General features: G+C 36.9%; 4 protein-coding genes across 7 annotated transcripts; 3 read left to right on the forward strand and 1 right to left on the reverse strand.

Moving 5' to 3' along the window:
• On the forward strand, window positions 96-2154 carry LOC18792727 (F-box/LRR-repeat protein At3g48880). 2 transcript variants are annotated; one of them, XM_007225724.2, is made up of 4 exons: window positions 96-155; window positions 827-873; window positions 988-1373; window positions 1549-2154. In XM_007225724.2, the coding sequence occupies exons 3-4, from the start codon at window positions 988-990 to the stop codon at window positions 2018-2020; spliced, it is 858 nt and encodes a 285-aa protein (XP_007225786.2). In that variant the 5' UTR covers window positions 96-155; window positions 827-873; the 3' UTR covers window positions 2021-2154. The 2 variants fall into 2 exon arrangements, with proteins under 2 accessions (XP_007225786.2, XP_020410388.1); XM_020554799.1 differs by lacking the exon at window positions 96-155 and having other exon boundaries at window positions 162-873.
• LOC18788255 lies at window positions 5105-6361 on the forward strand. The gene has a single exon (XM_007226515.1). It carries the CDS (start codon window positions 5105-5107, stop codon window positions 6359-6361), a length of 1257 nt encoding a protein of 418 aa, XP_007226577.1.
• LOC18792924 (TBC1 domain family member 13) lies at window positions 7394-12487 on the forward strand. Its single transcript, XM_007223073.2, has 9 exons — window positions 7394-7859; window positions 7956-8048; window positions 8287-8391; window positions 8997-9149; window positions 9633-9731; window positions 9832-9960; window positions 10591-10770; window positions 11646-11762; window positions 12028-12487. The coding sequence occupies exons 1-9, from the start codon at window positions 7518-7520 to the stop codon at window positions 12190-12192; spliced, it is 1383 nt and encodes a 460-aa protein (XP_007223135.1). The 5' UTR covers window positions 7394-7517; the 3' UTR covers window positions 12193-12487.
• Window positions 13476-18797, reverse strand: LOC18789584 (uncharacterized protein At1g04910). 3 transcript variants are annotated; one of them, XM_007222808.2, is made up of 10 exons: window positions 18664-18797; window positions 18415-18571; window positions 17527-17605; window positions 17367-17437; window positions 17175-17263; window positions 16214-16337; window positions 15832-16115; window positions 15022-15151; window positions 14100-14827; window positions 13476-13906 (listed from the first exon to the last, which is right to left on the reverse strand). In XM_007222808.2, the coding sequence occupies exons 1-9, from the start codon at window positions 18669-18671 to the stop codon at window positions 14216-14218; spliced, it is 1554 nt and encodes a 517-aa protein (XP_007222870.1). In that variant the 5' UTR covers window positions 18672-18797; the 3' UTR covers window positions 13476-13906; window positions 14100-14215. The 3 variants fall into 3 exon arrangements, with proteins under 3 accessions (XP_007222870.1, XP_020424939.1, XP_020424942.1); XM_020569350.1 differs by having other exon boundaries at window positions 13476-13936; XM_020569353.1 differs by lacking the exons at window positions 18415-18571; window positions 18664-18797 and adding an exon at window positions 18182-18394.

Consider the following 18991-nt stretch of genomic DNA (forward strand, 5'->3'; position numbering starts at 1 on the left):
ATTAGCCCATACCAAACAAATTTCAAATTGGGTTTTGGCCCATGAATCCTCTACACTTAAGTACCGGCCCATTCTCTTCATTCTTCTGCGGTCAACTTTTGTTTCTTGTAAAATTAGTTTGGTTCAGCCACTCTCTCGGAGCAAGTAGGACCCAAGTAAGTTTCATCTCTCGTTACTTATTGCTGCTCCTTATCGTCGTTTAAATATGCTTTCTGTTTAGCAATCGTTCCTGTTCTGTTTCATTGAACAGTTCTGAGTTTTTTGCAGCTTAATTTTGTTTTTTTTGTTTTTAAGAAAAGATGTATGTAGTTGTTTGTTTTCAGATAAAATGTTTTTCCCAGATGAAATTCCTTTTTGATTGATGAATCAGGACTTTAGATGGAGAAATTAAATTTTAAAAAATGGGGTGAAATTTTGTTGAGGGTGGTTTGGAAGTTCAATCTGCCCCAATCTTCAGGAAAGAAAAGAAGAAAAAATTGTTTTTGAATTGGCTCACTTAGTTAAGTCTGCTGTCGATCCCAAATATTATTGGACCAGTTATTTTGAATTGGGCATTGATAGTTTCCCTACTTGATAGTTTACTCACTTTGACCAATGAAATTTATAGATTATCACCAGAAACATTTGCTAGATCAATCTTCCTTTTGGGAGGCAAGGGTCAGAGTTACCTTTGGTCCTATATATGTTGACTACAAAATACAAGTTATTGTACACTAATTACACCTTTTCATTTCTAACAAACCCAAGTTTTTGTTATCCTGCTTGTTTTTGCGTTTCTTTTTGTTTTTGGTAAATATGGCTTGTCTTCCTGCTTCCATTTGTGTAGGAATTCCCGATCCTTTTGCTTTTCATTGCCTTTATCTTACATTTAAGGTGAGCTGATTCTCTTTCCATCTTCGGTTCATTAGTTTTCTTAATAATTTGGGTGTTTTTATTTCCCATTTGATTCTGTATATTAATGATTTGATATCATGTCCTTTCTTGTAGATGGAGAATGAACGAAGATGGGAGGGCTTAAATGTGGACTGTTTGGTGAATGTTTTTGGAAGAGTTGGGATGCAGTCACTACTCTTGGATGTTCCCTTTGTGTGCAAGTCATGGTACACAGCATCCCTGAGTCCTTCATGCTGGGAATGTCTCATTTTTCCTGGTGGTTTTGATGGCTTTGATCTTCCAACTCACGATCTTTGGAGTTCTGAGGGTGAACTTAGAACCTTTATGGATAGGTTTCGATGTATATATCGAATTGATGAGGATCGTTTCTCTCTCACTGCATTTCTAAAGGTTGTTGTCAATCGTAGCAGAGGGCATGCTACTGTTGTCCGGCTACCTGGATTTTGTTCCGCGGAAGCAATGAAATATGTTGCAGATGTGTAAGCTTTCTGAAAAGTATTTGAATGTGTATCATTAGTGCCTTTTTTTGGGTTTTAGCTTTATGTATTTTGACTTTTAAGAGTTTCTTCTGACGTAAGTATTTAATCATGTTCTTTATCTCTTTAATACTTTTTCAGTCACCCTAAAATGACAGGGTTAAACTATTGTTTGCAGGTGTCCTCGCCTGAAGGCTCTGTACGTTGACAAAATGATTCCTGAACTAATTGGAAAGTGGAAAGATTTGGAGGAGTTGTTCTTGGGGAGCAGCATTGGTGTTGAGAAAACCCTGTCAGAGATCGGCATTCACTGCAAGAATTTTTGGCGTTTGCATGTGGGTAATGCCTATATATGTAATACTGAGGCATTGGCAATCGTCAAGTTGGTGCCTAATATTAAGCACTTGAGCTTGAGGCAGGCAGACATTGAACGGGATAATCTTGTCACAATACTACAGGGCTGCAAGGAGCTTGTGGCTTTGGATGTCAGTGATTGTAGAGGTTTTGACGAGGGCGATGATGAAATATATAAGCTTGCTTCTCATATTACTAATTTCAGGTGTGAGGGTTCCTCTTCTAAATATTCTTCTGATTCCGATGATAACCTTGATCGAAATCCTGTCTATTTTTTTGGATATGAATCTGATTAAAACAGAGTAGTATGATGCTCTCGCAGTGTCTCATTTTTTGCGTCCATTGAAACTGGTCGTTGTAATTTTACTTCGAAATCTAAATTTTCGAATTTTGACTCTGATTAATAATAACCTCTACTTTAATTTCCCTCCATCCGTGTGTGAATTTGATCACATTGGAAAATTACTCCTAATTTGAAGTGTAGTTTAATTTCCCTCCATCCCTGTGGTTGCACTTTCTTTGTTAGGGTTTATCACAAATATTTTCTGAAGTTTGTCAAATTATCACTTTTAGTTATTGGTCTTTTATATTACACTTCACACGTCAAATTTGTCCTATGATCAGATTCAGTCAAAAAGTCTGCTAGTGCTAGATTGCTGATGTAGAATTTAAGTAGAACTCACATATCAAATGAAATAACGTAACATGAATTAACTAAATTATTATTTTTTTAAATAGTTTAAAATTCATAGACAATCAGCAACCGTCCGCTTCTCTCTCTCTCTCCCCGCCTTATGCCTGCGTACAGAGAACCCACCGCCATTGTTAGCATCCGATTGGGTCATAATGGCGGCTGATTATGTCTTTGGTACAGAGATCCATCTGCACCAGAGTGCTCACCAAGCTTTGCCCAAAAGTGGCGGTGATTATGTCTTTGGTCCTTTCACCAAAACAAAGCAACCAAGAGCTCCAAATGATCCATACAACAAAGCAATGAAACTCACACGCAAGGCCATTGAAGAAAACAGCCACACCAAGACCATATAAGAAAACAGAGGAGCCTCCAAAAGCGCGTAGAAGCTAGCCTATTTTGCAGAAAAATTATTAGATCCTCCACCATCACAACCCCCATAGCCCCAAGATCAACATCAGCGAAAATGCTTAAAGGGGCTAAATGGGTCAGCGTGGGAAATCCCAGTTGAAATTGAAAACAACCCCAAAGGTTCAAAGATTGGGATGAGAACTTGTGAGGTCTGGCTAGAAGTGGAGTGTCTTCTTTGTCAAACACCTCCTCGCCGCCATTATGACCCAATCGGATGCTAACAATGGCGGTTGATTCTCTGTACCAAGCATAAGGCTGAGAGCAGAGAGAGAGGGAAGAGAGAGAGAGAGAGAGAGAGAGAGAGAGAGAGAGAGAGCAAAAAGACGGGGATGGAGAGAGAGAGTAGAGGCGGAGGGAGGTGGAGGCGGAAGGTTGCAGTCCTTTAATTTTTTTTCTTTTTCATTTCTAAATTTTCTATGAATTTTAAACTATTTAAAAATAATAATTATTTAGTTAATCCACATGGCACAATTTCATTGGATATGTGGGCTCTACTTAAATTCCACATCAACAATCTAACAGAATTTTTAACTGAATCTGACAGGACAATTTTGATGTGTCATGTGTAACATAGAGGACCAAATATGTATTAAAAAAAACATAAAGGACCAAAAGTGATAATTTGGTAAACCTCCTGGACCATTTATGATAAAACGTTTTTTTTAATTTATTTAAATACAAGTGATACTCTAAACTATAAAGGAATGGGGAGTTTCTCACACACTATCAAGATGCCATGAGAGTTCGAATATGAGACATTTGCAAATTAAGGCCTTTTTTAACTGGTCTAGACCTTGTTCGCATGTAGTTGCACATTTTAGTCATTGACAATTTTACACCGTATGAAAGAAACATTCAAGCTGGATACTTCAGAAATAACAAATAAATGAAAAAGCCCTCATAATAAAATGGGTGTGCATAGTTGCTGAATCATCTCCCTAGATTATACGAGGGCTATTTCCCTAGATTATACAAAGGGCAAAGTGATCATGTACGTTTATTTCCCTTATAGCTTAGATGAATCATATTGCTTACACGGTATGTTTATGTGAGTTTGTTAAGAACTTGGAACACACAACAAACAATACTCACAAACATATATAGAAAATCACATAAAATATAAAAAGTAATAAAATTTCCTTAAGTAGCTACAATTTGTAGAATAAGATTTGTGGAATGATAAGATGATACGTGTAGTAGAATGGTAGTTGTGTATGTTATTATTCGGTTTAATTTTTGTGGTTCAATGTTATTAATTTGTCTAGTAATTATTGATGTTATTTGCATAAATGGATATTGTTGGAATATTGGTATGCTACAACGGAAGTTTGGTTCACAAGGATAACATTAGAGTTATGAATGTGAGGAGGCTAAGGGGTCGTTTGGCACGGCGGACTGTCATGTAATCATGCTTATGTTTGCTATTTCTTTTGCTTGTTTTTTTTTTCTTTTTGAATACAAGCGATTGTGGATGGGGTTTTACACACAAATATTAATTAGGTGTTTTGGATTTTTGAACATCTACTCACATGACATAGGTGGAGGTAGTGGAAGAGCTCAAGCAACTGAGCTATACCTGACAATAGGTCAACAAATGTTAAATACATCATAAAGGAAAAATCATATTCCAATTATTGGGGCATTCATGGAATTGAGTGCACCCAAGGGGACCCTTGCCAACACTACAATGTGCACCCAAGGAAAATAACAATTATAGCAAAAATTTAAAATATTTTTGGATTGAAAGAGGAAGCAGAACAAAGCTTCCCATTACTACTTGGATTATTTTGTTTTGGTGTGATTAATATCAAATGTTTGTATTGCAATGGGAATGTTTTTTTTTTTTTTTGGCCTTTTACAAGTCAAAATATGGAGGGCAAACATATAGAATAAGAAAAATGTTTGAGGAAGATTTCAAAAACCTAAAAAGAGAAACAGACTCCATGAATCGAAGAAGTCGAGTCGGTCTTTCTATGTTCTGATTTTTTTTCTTTTCTCTAACATGAGTTAACCACGTATGGGCCTGTTAAATCAAGGATCACATGCCAACAAATTAGGAAAGAAGACACGGATGGCACGGACTATTTGGGTATTGACTTGGTAGCTTTCCTTGATCATATAGGAATCCTATTCCTTCTAGCCAAAGGTAAAGGCTTGTGCTGTATATAAAGGCGTGTGCCCATTATCAAATTCTATACAATTACTACCTCACAATTACACACTCTTGCAGAAACCCTCACTACCGCTGAAGAAGTCCAGGTTTGATTGCAAGCCAGCCATGTCTTGGACAGGTTGGTTTTGGGTTCAATATTCGTACGCTCTCATCACAAGACTAAGGAATAATAAGATTGACACTCGAGTGTCAGATCAATGGGCAAATCTTCCCGTTCTTTTTTTGATTCTGGATAACTTGCAGGAACCCACTGACCATATTCGGGTTGCTGCCGTTTGCAAGCAATGGCGTGTTGCTGCAAAAGAATACAATCGCATATCGCAGCGTTGGCAGCGTGAGCTTCTTCCTATGCTCCTGGTTCCAACCGCAACAGGATCCAAAGGAAAGCCAAAACTGTACAACTTTCCTGGAGGAGAAACCTCCGACATTGAGTTATCAGTGCCCTGTAATATGATTAGTATGTGCCATGGCCATGGTTGGTTAGCCACAATGGATGTATTGGAAAAACATCTGATAGTCGGTAAATCGAAATTTTTTTGGAACCAACATCTAGAACTGAGCAAACAAGAACTATGGACTATAACTCTGGTGAACCCTTTCAGAAAAGCAGCGGCGCCCATTCGTCTCCCTCGCTTGGGTTTCTGTTACCATCACTCGTTTGCGAGTCAAGGTTCGGATGAGCTCCGAAAGTGCGGGCTTGTACCGAAGCACATCCCGAAGGTTATCTTATCTGAGGATCCCACATTGAATCCAGACAGTTACATGGTTATAGCAGTTTGCAGACGTGTTTCTACGTTGGCTTTCACCAAAGGAGGAAGAAAATATTGGACTCAATTATTCACAGCGCGGGGTGTTATGGATGCTATATTTCATAAAAGTCTAGTCCTTGCAGTTTTAGATTTCGGAAACATTCTTTCCGTTGATATCAATAGCCGGTCAATGAAAACAAAGTATTTTAACCAGGAACGGTTCGAACGTAGGGCTGATGAAGCTTATCTCGTGGAATCAACCAAGGGAGACTTGTTGCACGTTCGAAGATTGCCGAAAGATGATCATGGTGGTAGTGGAAAGAGATTCATGGTTTACAAGTTGGTGTTCAATGAGAGGGGTGGATCCGTGCAGCATGTTGAAATGAAAAGTATCGGAGATGAGGTTTTGTTCCTGAGTGAAAATGGTAGTATCTCGGTTTTGGCTTCAAACTTTCCTCAGTGCCAACCCAATTCCATATATTACATGGATTTTCGTTTGCGGACTGAAATAAGCAATTTCAATTTAGAGGATGAAACCATTACACGATATCGTTACTCTTCGGACATCTCACAAGCGCTTTGGATTGTGGACATGTTTAATGGGCTCTGCTAGCAGCTTGTTCTAGCTAGTTCATCTAATTACATTTTGTTTCTGCACTTATAGAATTTTCTTTTTCACTCGCATTTTGATTGCCTCATTTGAAATATACCTACTGTGCCTATTTATATAGTGATTGCTCGATGTTTATCAATGGTCAAGTTAGAAGCTTTAGGTAAGTTCAGGAAAGAATCTGGGTCCCCTACTTATCATCGACTCTCCTTTCTATTTTGACATCTTTGGCCTCCGTCTTCTAGAGGCTTTGCTTTGTAATTTCTATTCTCCGCATTAAAAATAAAATAAAATATTTATAAAAAAATAAAAATAAAAAATAAAAAACTCATTTTCCTTTTGTATTCTTAATTGAAATTCGAAAAAAAAGACAACAAAGTCTAGCCAAGAAAAAAAATCTTTGACTCGCAAATCATGTGGTCTCAATGTGTAGAAAACCTCCCTCCCCCTTCTGTTATTATAAATAAATAAAAAATTGACTAAAGAACAGCCCACATTTAGACTTTTTATTTTTATTTTTTATAAACGATATTCTACTTTAATCTAATCTAAACTATATGGATGAGATTCAAATTCAAGTGCAGAGTGATGAGTGAGGAGCACAACTGCTCTAGCCAACTTGATTAAGCCAAACTAGATCTATAGTTTTTTTAAAATTTTTAAATGCAGGTTCAACAAACGGAGTGGAGATTAATGTCATTAAACCAAATGGTGATCTATAATTAGAGTTTAATCATCGCATTAGAAACAAAATTCTTCAACAACAGTCTTAAGTGCGTTAATCACATCAAGTAGTTAACTTGGACACGTCACATATGTATTTAAGAAAGTTGCAATCATGCTCCTATAGTTTAATTAAGTTTATAATTAAGGAAAATAAATAAATAAAACACTCAACTCAACAAAACTGTATTTAACTCTTTTTAGTAACATGAAAACTAGCGGCAGCAACGCGGCATCTTACGATTGGTCCGTCAAGAAGTCAAAGCACACACCTCAGCTCAATCAACACATCTCTCTCCGTCTCTGTCAAGCCTGTCTTCCTCGGAGACTCGTGGCGAGAAATTAAGAAAGAAGAAGAAGAAGAAGAAGAGGAAGAAACTGCGTCAGCTCAGAAACACACAGGAACCCTAGAAATTCAATCGATTTCTAGAATTTCATGTTTCACTCACCTCAAATGGTGAAGAAACGAGTCCCAGAATGGCTCAACAGCTCGCTCTGGTCTTCTACGCCTTCTCCTTCTCTCGACGACGATCGCGTTCAACCCTACACCTCCAAGCCCACCGCCACCACCACAATCACCAGTTCTTCTTCTACCTCTGACTACGAGCCACCGTCCATGGTTGACCCACCAATCCCTGTGCCCCCTCCCAAACCCACCAGGGAAGACAAGCCTCCTCCGCAGCCCCAATCCACAGATTCACTCCCTAATCACGAAGACAAGAACAACACCACTCCTTCCCCCGAAGACATCTCCAGGCAGGCTCAGCTCTTGGTCGAGGTTAGCTTTTCTTTCTCTCTCTCCCTCTCTCTCTGTGCATGTAGAGATGTTGAATGCTGGTTTTTTTTTCAATTTTTTTTAATTTTGTGATTGTAGCTATCAAGAAAGACGATTAATTTGCGCGATTTGCGGAGAATTGCGTCGCAGGGCATACCAGATGGTGCCGGCATACGTTCTACTGTGTGGAAGGTGATTATGATTCGTTTTTGTATTTGATTTCATTTTGTGTTAATGTTGTGTTTGTTTCTAGAGAAAATGCGGTAATAGTTTTAGCTTATTATGGATAGAATGATAATTTGAGGGCCTCAAAAGTTACTAGACTAGCCAATAGAGCTTGACAGTTTGAATAAAGTGTGCAATTTTGAGTTTTCTTGTTGCATTTGAGGGACTTGGTTTAATTTTAAGCGTTGATAATTATTGCTTGCAGCTTTTACTTGGATATCTACCATCAGATCGGGGGCTTTGGTCATCTGAGTTAACTAAAAAGAGGTCACAGTACAAGCATTTTAAAGATGAGCTTTTGATGAATCCTGTAAGTCATGTTTATTGTTTTCTCTTTCCATTTTTATCTTCATGTTTGGGATTTGAAGATGAAACTGAAAAAACTAGACTAATTATATAGGGTATAAGAACAGCACAGTTTGCTTTGATTTGAAGGACTTCTGCTAACTATTTTCTTTAATGGGCTAACGCTGTTCTCAAAATTTGCTACAAGTTTTAGTCACAATTGTTCAAATCTATGGAGATTTTGAAGAGCAAATAAATTGATGTCATTGAATGATCAGCTGGTAATGCTGACAGTGCAAAGAGTGTTAGCAGACATTTTCTATAGGAAAGAATAGCTCATTAATTTTTATTCCTGAAAATTGAGCGGGGGGTAACCCACAAAATTTTACTGTAGATGTTCCAGCCTTTTCATCCAGTATAGCGATGCAGTTATCTTCACTTCTCCTTGTAGTGTTTCATGTTGCATGTTGGTCAACAGCTTTAGCCAGCTTTGTAGGGTTTCAATGAAAAGTTAAGATAAAATGAAAAATGAAAGGTTGGCACAATATGCTTTTATGTGATTCGTGCATTTTTGCAATTCTTGACTTCTGTTAAAGTATGAGTTTCTGAATGTTTCCTTTGGCTAGTCAGTCAGAAATCACAAGGAAGATGGATAACTGTACAAATTGTGACACTGATGAATCAAAAGGTCAAAGCAAAGGGTTGCTATCAAGATCAGAAATAACTCATGGCGAGCATCCATTGAGTCTTGGGCAGTCCAGCGTCTGGAATCAGTTCTTCCAGGTAATTACTGGGTGAAATTATTTGCTTAACTTATTTAAGGCCCATGGTTGATGCTTTGTTAAATTCTTCCTTAACTCAACTAAGATTTTTTTAAAGAGAAAAAAAATAATAATAAAAAGAGGACCCCCATAAACTAAATAAATCCTGTTTCAAACTACTTTGCTCTTCAACACTAACTCTTCTTTTGCCACTGGAATTTATCAAAGATCATATTTCGCAATGCATCCTTAAAAGTCATGCCTCCTAGTTAGTTCCGATGTACTGTGATTTTTTATTTACTTTTTTGCTCTGGGACCCTCCTTCAGCCAGATAAACACAAGACACAGTTGTGATGCAATACAACATCTTCACTCTTAGAAAGAAGAATTCTCCCCTTTGAAAATATTAGTTCCTTGTCCTGTTGTACCATTATAGAATGATGGTAGCAGTTTCTGGCGCAAAACCTTCTTATGAAATATCTAACTCAAACTTTTGATCATGTAGGACACAGAGATCATAGAGCAGATTGACCGAGATGTAAAGCGTACTCATCCAGACTTGCACTTTTTCTCTGGGGACTCTTCAGATGCTAAATCTAATCAGGTTTGCGCTTGACCCTTGGTTCGAACTATGGTACAAGCCATCTGTATGATTTGCCAAATACTAGAAATTTGGCTGACTTAAATGTATATCACAATTTCAGGATGCTTTGAAGAACATCCTGATTGTATTTGCCAAGCTAAATCCCGGTATAAGATATGTTCAAGGGATGAACGAAATTTTGGCACCACTGTTCTATGTATTCAAGACTGATCCAAATGAGGAAGATGCGGTAAGAATGCCATGTATTTTTTGTATTTGATTTCAACTTTTTCTACAAAAATTTAATCTAGAAGCTGTCTTCAGATTTTGATGTTTGTCTTTGGACCATAAGATGTTCTTATATGTTGTTATCTGAATGTGAGGTTCAAAATTTAGGTACTCTGCCGTAGTAGGGAGCTGATGTTGACTTTCTGATTGTCCTTAACTTTATTTGAATTGCATGTTCTTCTGGTCAATATCACCATATGATCCTGCTTCTTAGGATGTGCAGGCTTAATTATGACCAATAGGGGTGTTAATCATAACATGCAGAAAAAAGAAGGGGCAAATGTTGATCACAACTCACAAGTGGTACAATTTAAGTCACCTGAAAAAAGAATTGAGAGCAATTTGTTACGAAAACTATTCAGCATTGCCTATGTTTTATCTATAACAAAATAAGATGTTTAGTGATTGATTTGGATGTTGGCTTTGAACAAGAAATTGTGTTAATTCATGAAAAGGGATAACAGTAATGGACACAGTGATATAAATCAGTTTATGGTCATTATGCTTTTTATGCATAACACTTCTTCACTGCCATTTTATTTATTGTTATTGGTTAATTTTGCTCATTGTTTCCTAATGTCAAGTTTTGTAGGCCTCTGCTGAAGCAGACACATTCTTTTGTTTTGTTGAATTATTGAGTGGCTTCCGGGATCATTTCTGTCAGCAACTTGATAATAGTGTTGTGGGAATTCGTTCCACTATAACAAAATTGTCACAGCTTTTGAAGGAACACGATGAAGAGCTATGGCGTCATCTTGAGATCACAACCAAAGTAAGACATTTTTAACATATATCTTTTTTCATATTACATCCTGATGGTTGAGTAAAATAACTGAAATAATATTGAACTGAGTTTTGATGATGGTGAGTAAAAACAGATTTAAATTTTGGGCATCCCTTTGGGCTTCGGTTTCGGGGCAGTTCAAGGACTACCACTACTCTACCATCATGAGAGACATGATGGCAGTCTTAAGATGATGTTACTGAAGTTTTTTTGTGCTTTTTCGTGTTTTTTATACAGTTTGTTTTTCAAGCTTAGTAGGTCAGACTCTTTTTTTGGTCTTCTTGTTTGATCGAGGATTTTTCCTCTTGATTATCAATACAATGTTTCTATTAAAAAAAAAATGATGGTGAGTAAAAAGAACCTGGTTAAACATATTCTGAAACAAATTTTGTCCGAATAATGATAACAATGTTAACTATAAATTCAGACAAAAGAAGTGTAGATCATAAATCAAATGAAGATAAAAGTCACATTATGACAAGAGAGATAGAGCATTATGTGAGTAGCACTGTCGCACACTCATTAGGTCTTTATAAATTCACACTAGACTAGACTTCAAGTTTGGCTTTTGCAAACTGTAATAACCAAATGTTCTGATGTGCCCCAATTTTAACTCAATCTGATCTTAAAAATAAATAAATAGAAAACTCAATGGACATGTGGCCTAGTACAACACAAGCCCAATTGAGGCAGGCAGGGGCACAACAGGAACCTGCCTGTGCTAACCACTGTATATTTTACATCTCTACATGCAGTTCTCGTTAGCTTAGCATTCATGATTTGCCAATTCTTTTTAAAATACCATTTAGGTCACAAAAATACTTGGTATAAATGTCTGACTGGGTTCTACTTTAAAATGTCAGGTCAATCCCCAATTTTATGCATTTAGGTGGATCACCCTTCTCTTAACCCAGGAATTCAATTTCGCAGACAGCCTTCACATTTGGGATACACTTTTAAGTGACCCGGAAGGTCCTCAGGTAGTGTTATACTCTTTCTGACTTCACATTACTTTTGCTTTCAGGGTGTGTTACACCACCCTTTAGATTTTCGGTAATATGCAACTCAATTCAGATATTAAAACTAATCAGATAGAATTTTTTGCCTATGGTTTGAGGTTCTGAGGACTAAGTAAGCCTTTGTTGTGTCCAGAAAAGTAGTGCTCTGCACTTTCGGGTTTGCTTTTGGCTTTGTCTTTTGTTTGTTTGTATTTAGGCTAACGATGTAGCTGACTAACAATTGTAGGAAACCCTTCTTCGAGTATGCTGTGCAATGTTGATTCTCATTCGGAGGCGCTTACTAGCAGGTGATTTTACCTCTAATCTCAAATTACTGCAGAACTATCCTCCAACAAACATCAGACATCTGCTGTATGTTGCCCACAAGTTGCGTGTACAATCCTCAGGCTAATTTGCCTTACACTGTCATTCCTTTTTCTTTTTTATCCATTTTGTGATTCGAATGTCCATGTTTGTAAATGACTGGATGTATATGCTCTTAGAGTAACAACTACTAATGCCTTGAATTGATTATCTTTGATAGAATAGACTTCATCTTTTGTTTATTTCGCTTTCCCACCAATTCTGGAATGGTGAAATTGTTTACTGAGGGTTATTGTTTCGGAACACTAGTCGTACATGTTGATTCGTTGGTTTGACAAATGGATTGCAGTTATTTAATTATTTTATATAATTCGTTTTAGTTTGGCCCTGTTTGTACTTTGCTCATTGTTTATTTGTTCTTATGGCTATAAATCCTTCAACCTATTGAATTGTTAGGCATGGACATGACTGGTAGCCAAGCTAGTAGGACTTTGGTTCTGATGTGTCTATATCGATAATGGGTAGAACAAAAGATTATTGGGGAGGACAAGGGAATAAGAATAACTAGTAGACGAATTTGATAAAAACATGAGATGCCTTGTCTGAATCTCATTAGAGAAAGAAAAATAGAAGAAAACAAAGACCATGGTAGTTCATTACTAATACTTTACGGTCTTACAGAAATAGACAGCTTTAACGGCTGGGCAATTTTCAAATGTAATGCAGACTATTTAAGTATTAATGTACCATCTTCCCTCCTGTTACGAGGGAATTGAATTTGAACCGCGGAAGGGTATTCTGGAGTAATTTTTTGGTGTTACTCTGATCATATGTGCATGACATGAATTTCGTCGTCCACTCATACTTTAATACGTGAATACCTGAAACACTCAAAAATTAAGTATTTAATTTCTGAAAGGTTTTACAAAGCTAATGTTTTGGATTATGTCAAAATATTGAGAAAAGGCAATAATAATACACCAACACCCAGGCCTTGACCAAAACAAAACAAAGAGAATAGGCTCGGGACAAGAAAGCTGAACGTTAAGAAGCGGAAATAAAATCCAAGAAGAAAAGCAACAAAACTACAACAGGCAGCATTAGAACCACTGACAAGACCAGCTGGCCTAAGCAACTACCCAAAAGAGAGGCCAGACGAGTAGCAATCACCGACAGCCACAGGCCGAGAGAGCTAACAAAGCACCAAAAACCAGGTACGCCCAGAGGAACACAAACCACATCGATGCAAACAGGCAGCAACAATAGCAAATATATGTTTTCAATAACAAGACTGATTTTCTGGGGAAGAATAAAATGAAGTAAAATATATGGTGATGTTGCAGAAGACAGAATAAACTGGAGGCTAGGGTCTGCTAATTTATTTTTATTTTTTCCCAATCCTTGATTCGAATTGCACATCAAATGTATGTAATGAAACTACAGTTCATTTACGAGCTCACTCAAAAGTCAAAGCTAGAGCTTTTCAAAATGGATCAAAACCAGAATGAGCTTACCAAGTAATTTAACACTTAATGTAGCATTTTTGTAAGGTAAGACTGAAAATCTTATATGATTAGTCACACATGTGACATGGCAGAAACGTATAAGGGAGTCAATCAAATATAATACAATATCACTAATCAGAAGTAAATTTTTAGATCACAGCATAACAAATCTGCAACTATCAACATGGCTTGGCTCATGCGTCCTCCAGCAGTGTCAACTTCTTTTTGGATATACTGAATCACCATGGCGTGAACCCCAAGATAACATGAACCTGCCTCCAATAACCAACATGGATCCTGTCTCAATTCACCACAATACCAGAGTCACTGAAAAACCATCAACTTGTATGATCAAGAGGAACACGAAATATCCATAAATATGCAAATGATGAATAAAACAATATGGGATTGTTTGTGAAAAAGGACAAGCAAGGAAATTTCTTTATTAAAAAAACAAATTAAACACAACAGAAGTACAGATAATGATTACCTGAAGGCGGAGTATTATTATGGAAAGCCATTCCTTGTCAATTACACGGACAGGGATTCATCAGTATTGGCATGGAACAATCACCCGCTATAAATCCTGAGACTACTTTCTCATCTTTATGCCACAGATATTGTTGAATTTGATTCGGGCACGGATTCCAGGTCATCAGTTGCTTCACCCAACTGGCTGTTAAGAATTTCCAAAACATTATCTGGTGGACATTTATGTGCTGGATTCTTTGGAGATGTTTGGCAGAAACATTCGGGCCAAGAATTTGTATAGAAAGAATCAGGTGGAATCCGCTTGTGGGGCCCGCCAAGGTTAGTATTGAGCATGGCTTGCCTAACAGCTTCTTCAAAACCAGTTGTCCGTCCCTTCTCTAGATCAACGAAGATTGGAGCAAGAGCTTTCCTATCGGGTCTAATTGTGGTCCGGAAGCCATAATATAGGCGGTGTCCAAGGAGATTGTTGGCAAAGTTGCTAGGGCCATCATATGTAGGCATAAAAATATCAGAGAGGAGGCAAACCATGTAGTCCACCGCAGACCCTAACAATCCCTGGGTATTTTCTGCTAGCTCGTCTGCGGGATCTACAGAACTGTGGTTCTCAAGGTGAGGGAACAAAACCCGGAACGGTTTCATGAATCTCTCTCCACCAAATAGTTCACCAGCAGCTAGGTATATCCTGGTAGAATTGTTAAACCCCATTGCACGTAAAATATGACCAACCTGCATAGAAAGAGGGACATAACTTTGTTAGTGTTTTATATAGGAAATGAGTGTTATCACTTGGTAAGCAAAACATAACAAGATACTGATGCAAGGTAACAACCATCCAGGGTAGTGTCACCATTCACCGGCAGTATAAACAACACTTCCCAACGACAAATATAAAAAAACATTAACAAGACAGATAATGTTACCTCTTCTGGAGTTAATGGGCATTTTCCAATGGCTCTTCTTTCCTCATACACAAGCTTCTTTGGTGCAAAATTTTCTTTCCGATATTTCTTCAAAATCTCTTGCTCTTTGAGGTTGAAAATATCAAAACAGCTGCAGAATAATCATACCAGATTTTAAGAAGTCCTCAGATAACATTACTTTTCAAAATCTTAATCATGAACTATTCCAGTCATGAAACAAACAGATTGTACCCCTTACATAGCTAGTGGCTATGAAATAGAAGAATTCTTGGCATGATATAAAGGAGAACAGTCCAGTCATTCCTCATTTTATATAAGGATTTCACCAAGAAATTAACTCATATTAGTGAGACTCTATAGACAGGCCACACTTGTGCTGGGAATCTTAGTTTTGACCAATTGATGCTAAAGTTAACAAATTAAGTTCAAGCTGTTGTGCTAAATTACTATCCGAGTTTATATTTTACCTTATTTCTCTCCTTGTTCTACATCAAATAGTATCACACTGATCGACATCCTACGACACTCGCGGCATTAGTTATGCTTGAAACTATGGCATTAGTTACCTTATTTCTCTCCTTGTTCCACATCAAATCTTTGATTAAATTTAACCCAACGTATGCATTGTACACAAGTGTCTTTCTAGATGTGACTCTGTGTGAGGTTTGGTTGGATTTTTCACTCCTATCACATTCTTGCCTTTTAAGCAGATATTTCCCCATATGCAACGATGCCAACCATTTGTTCTACATCTGACCACCATGCAGATGCAAACATGAATTTAGAAAAGATAATCAGATAAGAACGTACCCAGCAAATGCCAGCATATCCATTTCAAAACGAAGATGTATGGACATGAAGTGACCTTGTGAGCGAAGCTTATCAACTATTGACTGACTTAGCTTCATTATATTTGTCTTAAATCTCAGAGCATGATAGTTCACTCTGCACCTCAACCGTTGATACTCAGGGTTGTCAATTTCTTCTGCCAAACGATGTGAAAAGGGAGTAAGATAAATAGCGCCATGCTCCTTCATTTTCGCAAGAGCATCCGTAGTATACCAACTGATAGGAGCATCTCTAGGAGGACGAAGCTGAGACAAGGTTTAGAGGAAGGAGTAAACATTTCAAACCTATTGAACAACTCAAATTTTATTTCTGAATGTGATCAAAACAAATACGTATGCTTTACCTGTACAGCTTTTATCTTCTTTGTCTTCCCATTTTTGCGAATTTCTGGTATTTTTTCTACAATTTTTACATCATACCTCAATGACATGATAAAATGCTCAACATCATAGATACCACGGAAACCACTGCACATGTTAAAGATAACTTGCTGCAGTTAAAAGCATTTAATATTTTATAGAGTTTACAGAAACAAGCATTCAACTAATCAATGAAAGCAGTGGACACATTGCTCAAAAGTTCCACAAAACAAATTCCTTTGTTTTCCGAAGCAAATATAAGATTAATTAAAATATGGAGGGAGATATTCCTATGAAAATATGCAAAAAGATCTACAGAAAAATGCATTCATGCAGTTATCTTAAAGCTGTAACTTTCCTCACAGTTGTTTTTATTAACATATTACTTTCCTATCTATGAGAAAAAGATATCCAAAGCAACAAAGTTGACCTTCCTTAAACTTAATTATCCTAATTCTTAACTAAACCTGTAAGTATAAAAATTGCAGACTCAGAGAATCCTCAATCGGAGGATCCACATGTGTCAACAAAAGCAGAAAATTGTTAAATAGAGAAACTCAAGATGTCTGTAACTATTGAAACCCTTAAGCAAGTCCCCAAGAGAAGAGTCGTCCTAGATCAGCTAATGAATAAACTTGAAAATTGAAGGCCTTTCCAATGAAATCTCTTATTATGTAGGTTTTAAGTACATGTGATGAAAGAAGAAGAGAAATAATGTCTTACAGCAACAAGTTCTATCTGAAAACATCTTCCAATTCCTCTGTGTGACACATCTATCATGTAGCTACATGTTTGTCACAATTCTATGTACCCTACCTCGTCTCTCTTGGTTAAATAGCCTCAATCAGAAAAAGTTAATAATTCTATATTAAAAGTGAATTTTGAATAGGTGAAAAAAATCTATATATGTGAAATAAGGGTCAGACAACCATTGAAAATAGATACCTGTCATCATGCCAAAAAGAGTTTGCATCCAATTCAGGCAGCACAAGTGTAGCATTCATGATTCTTGCTGCAAGAACAGCATTACATATCTAAAACATCCAAGACAGTAACAGAAGGTAAATATTTCCCTCATAAGAACATGGGTGAAAATATGCAATTACAGATCATACAGAAAAAGAGAAAGTTACGGACCGCTGCACGTTGTTGATTGAGACCACCATTACAGCGCACTCGTAGGTAGCCGTTAGTCTCCCTAGGTGGAGCTGCCACAAAGTAGAAGCACCACAACAACTTTAAAATGAATTTTACAAAAACCAAAGCACAATTCATTGAGAAAAAAGGAAACACATACGAGGCCAATTAGATCGTGGAGCTGATGATGGTCTCCAACCACCAGAATCAGCACTTCTCCAAAGTTTATCCAAGTTCAACTGCATATACATGGTAAGAAAATTCAGAGTCAAAGTTTCAACAAATACATAACAAGCAGTTCCGCTGTTACATTTTTTTGAGCAAGAGACAATTTTATTGCACGAAAACATTAAACTCAACCTTAGCTTCCTTCTTACAACCTTTTTTTTACTGGGCCATTACAAAATACATCACTGGAAACTCCTAGTGACGTTGAAATGTTGATTTATTATCGTCAAAAGCATCTCAGAAGGGTAATTTCGAATGTGTTTTGTTTTTCTTTCTAAAAAAAGTAAAATTGGAGATGGCATGAGTACTTTATGCTTGATTGCTTGATGTTTTACACCAATTTTGCTGCGCCGCAATAACCAGTCATCATATCTTCTTCACTGATCATAGACAAAATATCAATTTTCAGTTATTATCAATACCATTACCTTGGCATTACAAATTTTGAATTTTCAGCAATCTCATTCATATCAAAGATAATGTTCAGTCAATAGGTAGCAACAGAAAAGTAAAGGTATTTAATTTCCAGGGGTCATTTGACTACGTCCTACTAGCACTAAATCACTGCTTCAACCTGATATACATACCCAGTAATCTCGCAGAAGATACTGATTTATTGAGATAAAATTCCGAAATCCAATGTATCCAAGAATCAGTAGCATTTACCTAGTAATTAGCATAGTTGAAGTAAATCATCGTTCACCTTTTCATCGTTATCACTAATTCGGGCAAACAAATAGAAAACGAACACTGAACTAATGTGCCAATCTATACTAACTAAAATTGAACAGGATGATTCTAAACCCAGCTTCAAACTAACCTCAGGGCGAAAGCCGGATGGACCACCGCCATTGCTCGTCCACAAAACCAGGAACGAAATGGTGCAGATGACAACCAGAACAGCGATCAATAGCCTCCCAATCATGCCCTTCACCGCTCCTGCTTGCTTCGCATGCTGCCGATTATAAAGCCCCGGTCTGCATCAAATCAACCAAAGAAGATTATGAATACTTGTGTTTTGTTATCGGGAAAGTTCTGAATCGGAGCGAGAAAATGGTAGTTGATTTACCTTCGCATTGTTTGAGAAATTGAGCTTCTTTCTTGCACAGTCCACTTCAACCGCCACTCTCTTTCTTTAATTTCGGTGATTGAATCTCTTTCTATGTATAAAGGAAAAATACATTGGTGGCCTCTATTTATACCCAACTTTTTGATTAATTAACCCAGCTTAATATCTTCTATATATAAAAAGCAAAAGGCAAAAAATGTTGAAACATTCAAAATACTAAAAAATACCTTTAGTCAATTTAAATATTAAGAATTGAAATTATTAATTAAATAAGGATAATATGATAATTTCACATTTTTATATTAAAAAATTAAAATTAAAAACAAAA

This window comes from Prunus persica, chromosome G1 (genome assembly GCF_000346465.2).
Source record: "Prunus persica cultivar Lovell chromosome G1, Prunus_persica_NCBIv2, whole genome shotgun sequence".
Taxonomy (NCBI): domain Eukaryota; kingdom Viridiplantae; phylum Streptophyta; class Magnoliopsida; order Rosales; family Rosaceae; genus Prunus; species Prunus persica.

What these genes read in the sequence shown, in the direction of transcription:
- LOC18792727 (XM_020554799.1), top strand. Translation starts at nt 796, where the DNA reads ATGGCTTGTCTTCCTGCTTCCATTTGTGTAGGAATTCCCGATCCTTTT. An exon ending in GCCTTTATCTTACATTTAAG is followed by an intron (nt 874 to 987) that starts GTGAGCTGATTC and finishes CCTTTCTTGTAG; the next exon opens with ATGGAGAATGAACGAAGATG. An exon ending in ATGAAATATGTTGCAGATGT is followed by an intron (nt 1,374 to 1,548) that starts GTAAGCTTTCTG and finishes TATTGTTTGCAG; the next exon opens with GTGTCCTCGCCTGAAGGCTC.
- LOC18788255 (XM_007226515.1), top strand. Translation starts at nt 5,105, where the DNA reads ATGTCTTGGACAGGTTGGTTTTGGGTTCAATATTCGTACGCTCTCATC.
- LOC18792924 (XM_007223073.2), top strand. Translation starts at nt 7,518, where the DNA reads ATGTTTCACTCACCTCAAATGGTGAAGAAACGAGTCCCAGAATGGCTC. An exon ending in ATCTTGAGATCACAACCAAA is followed by an intron (nt 10,771 to 11,645) that starts GTAAGACATTTT and finishes TTAAAATGTCAG; the next exon opens with GTCAATCCCCAATTTTATGC. An exon ending in GTGACCCGGAAGGTCCTCAG is followed by an intron (nt 11,763 to 12,027) that starts GTAGTGTTATAC and finishes TAACAATTGTAG; the next exon opens with GAAACCCTTCTTCGAGTATG.
- LOC18789584 (XM_007222808.2), bottom strand. An exon ending in TCTTTTTGGCATGATGACAG is followed by an intron (nt 16,338 to 17,174) that starts GTATCTATTTTC and finishes TAACATGTGCAG; the next exon opens with TGGTTTCCGTGGTATCTATG. An exon ending in AGAAGATAAAAGCTGTACAG is followed by an intron (nt 16,116 to 16,213) that starts GTAAAGCATACG and finishes ACCTTGTCTCAG; the next exon opens with CTTCGTCCTCCTAGAGATGC.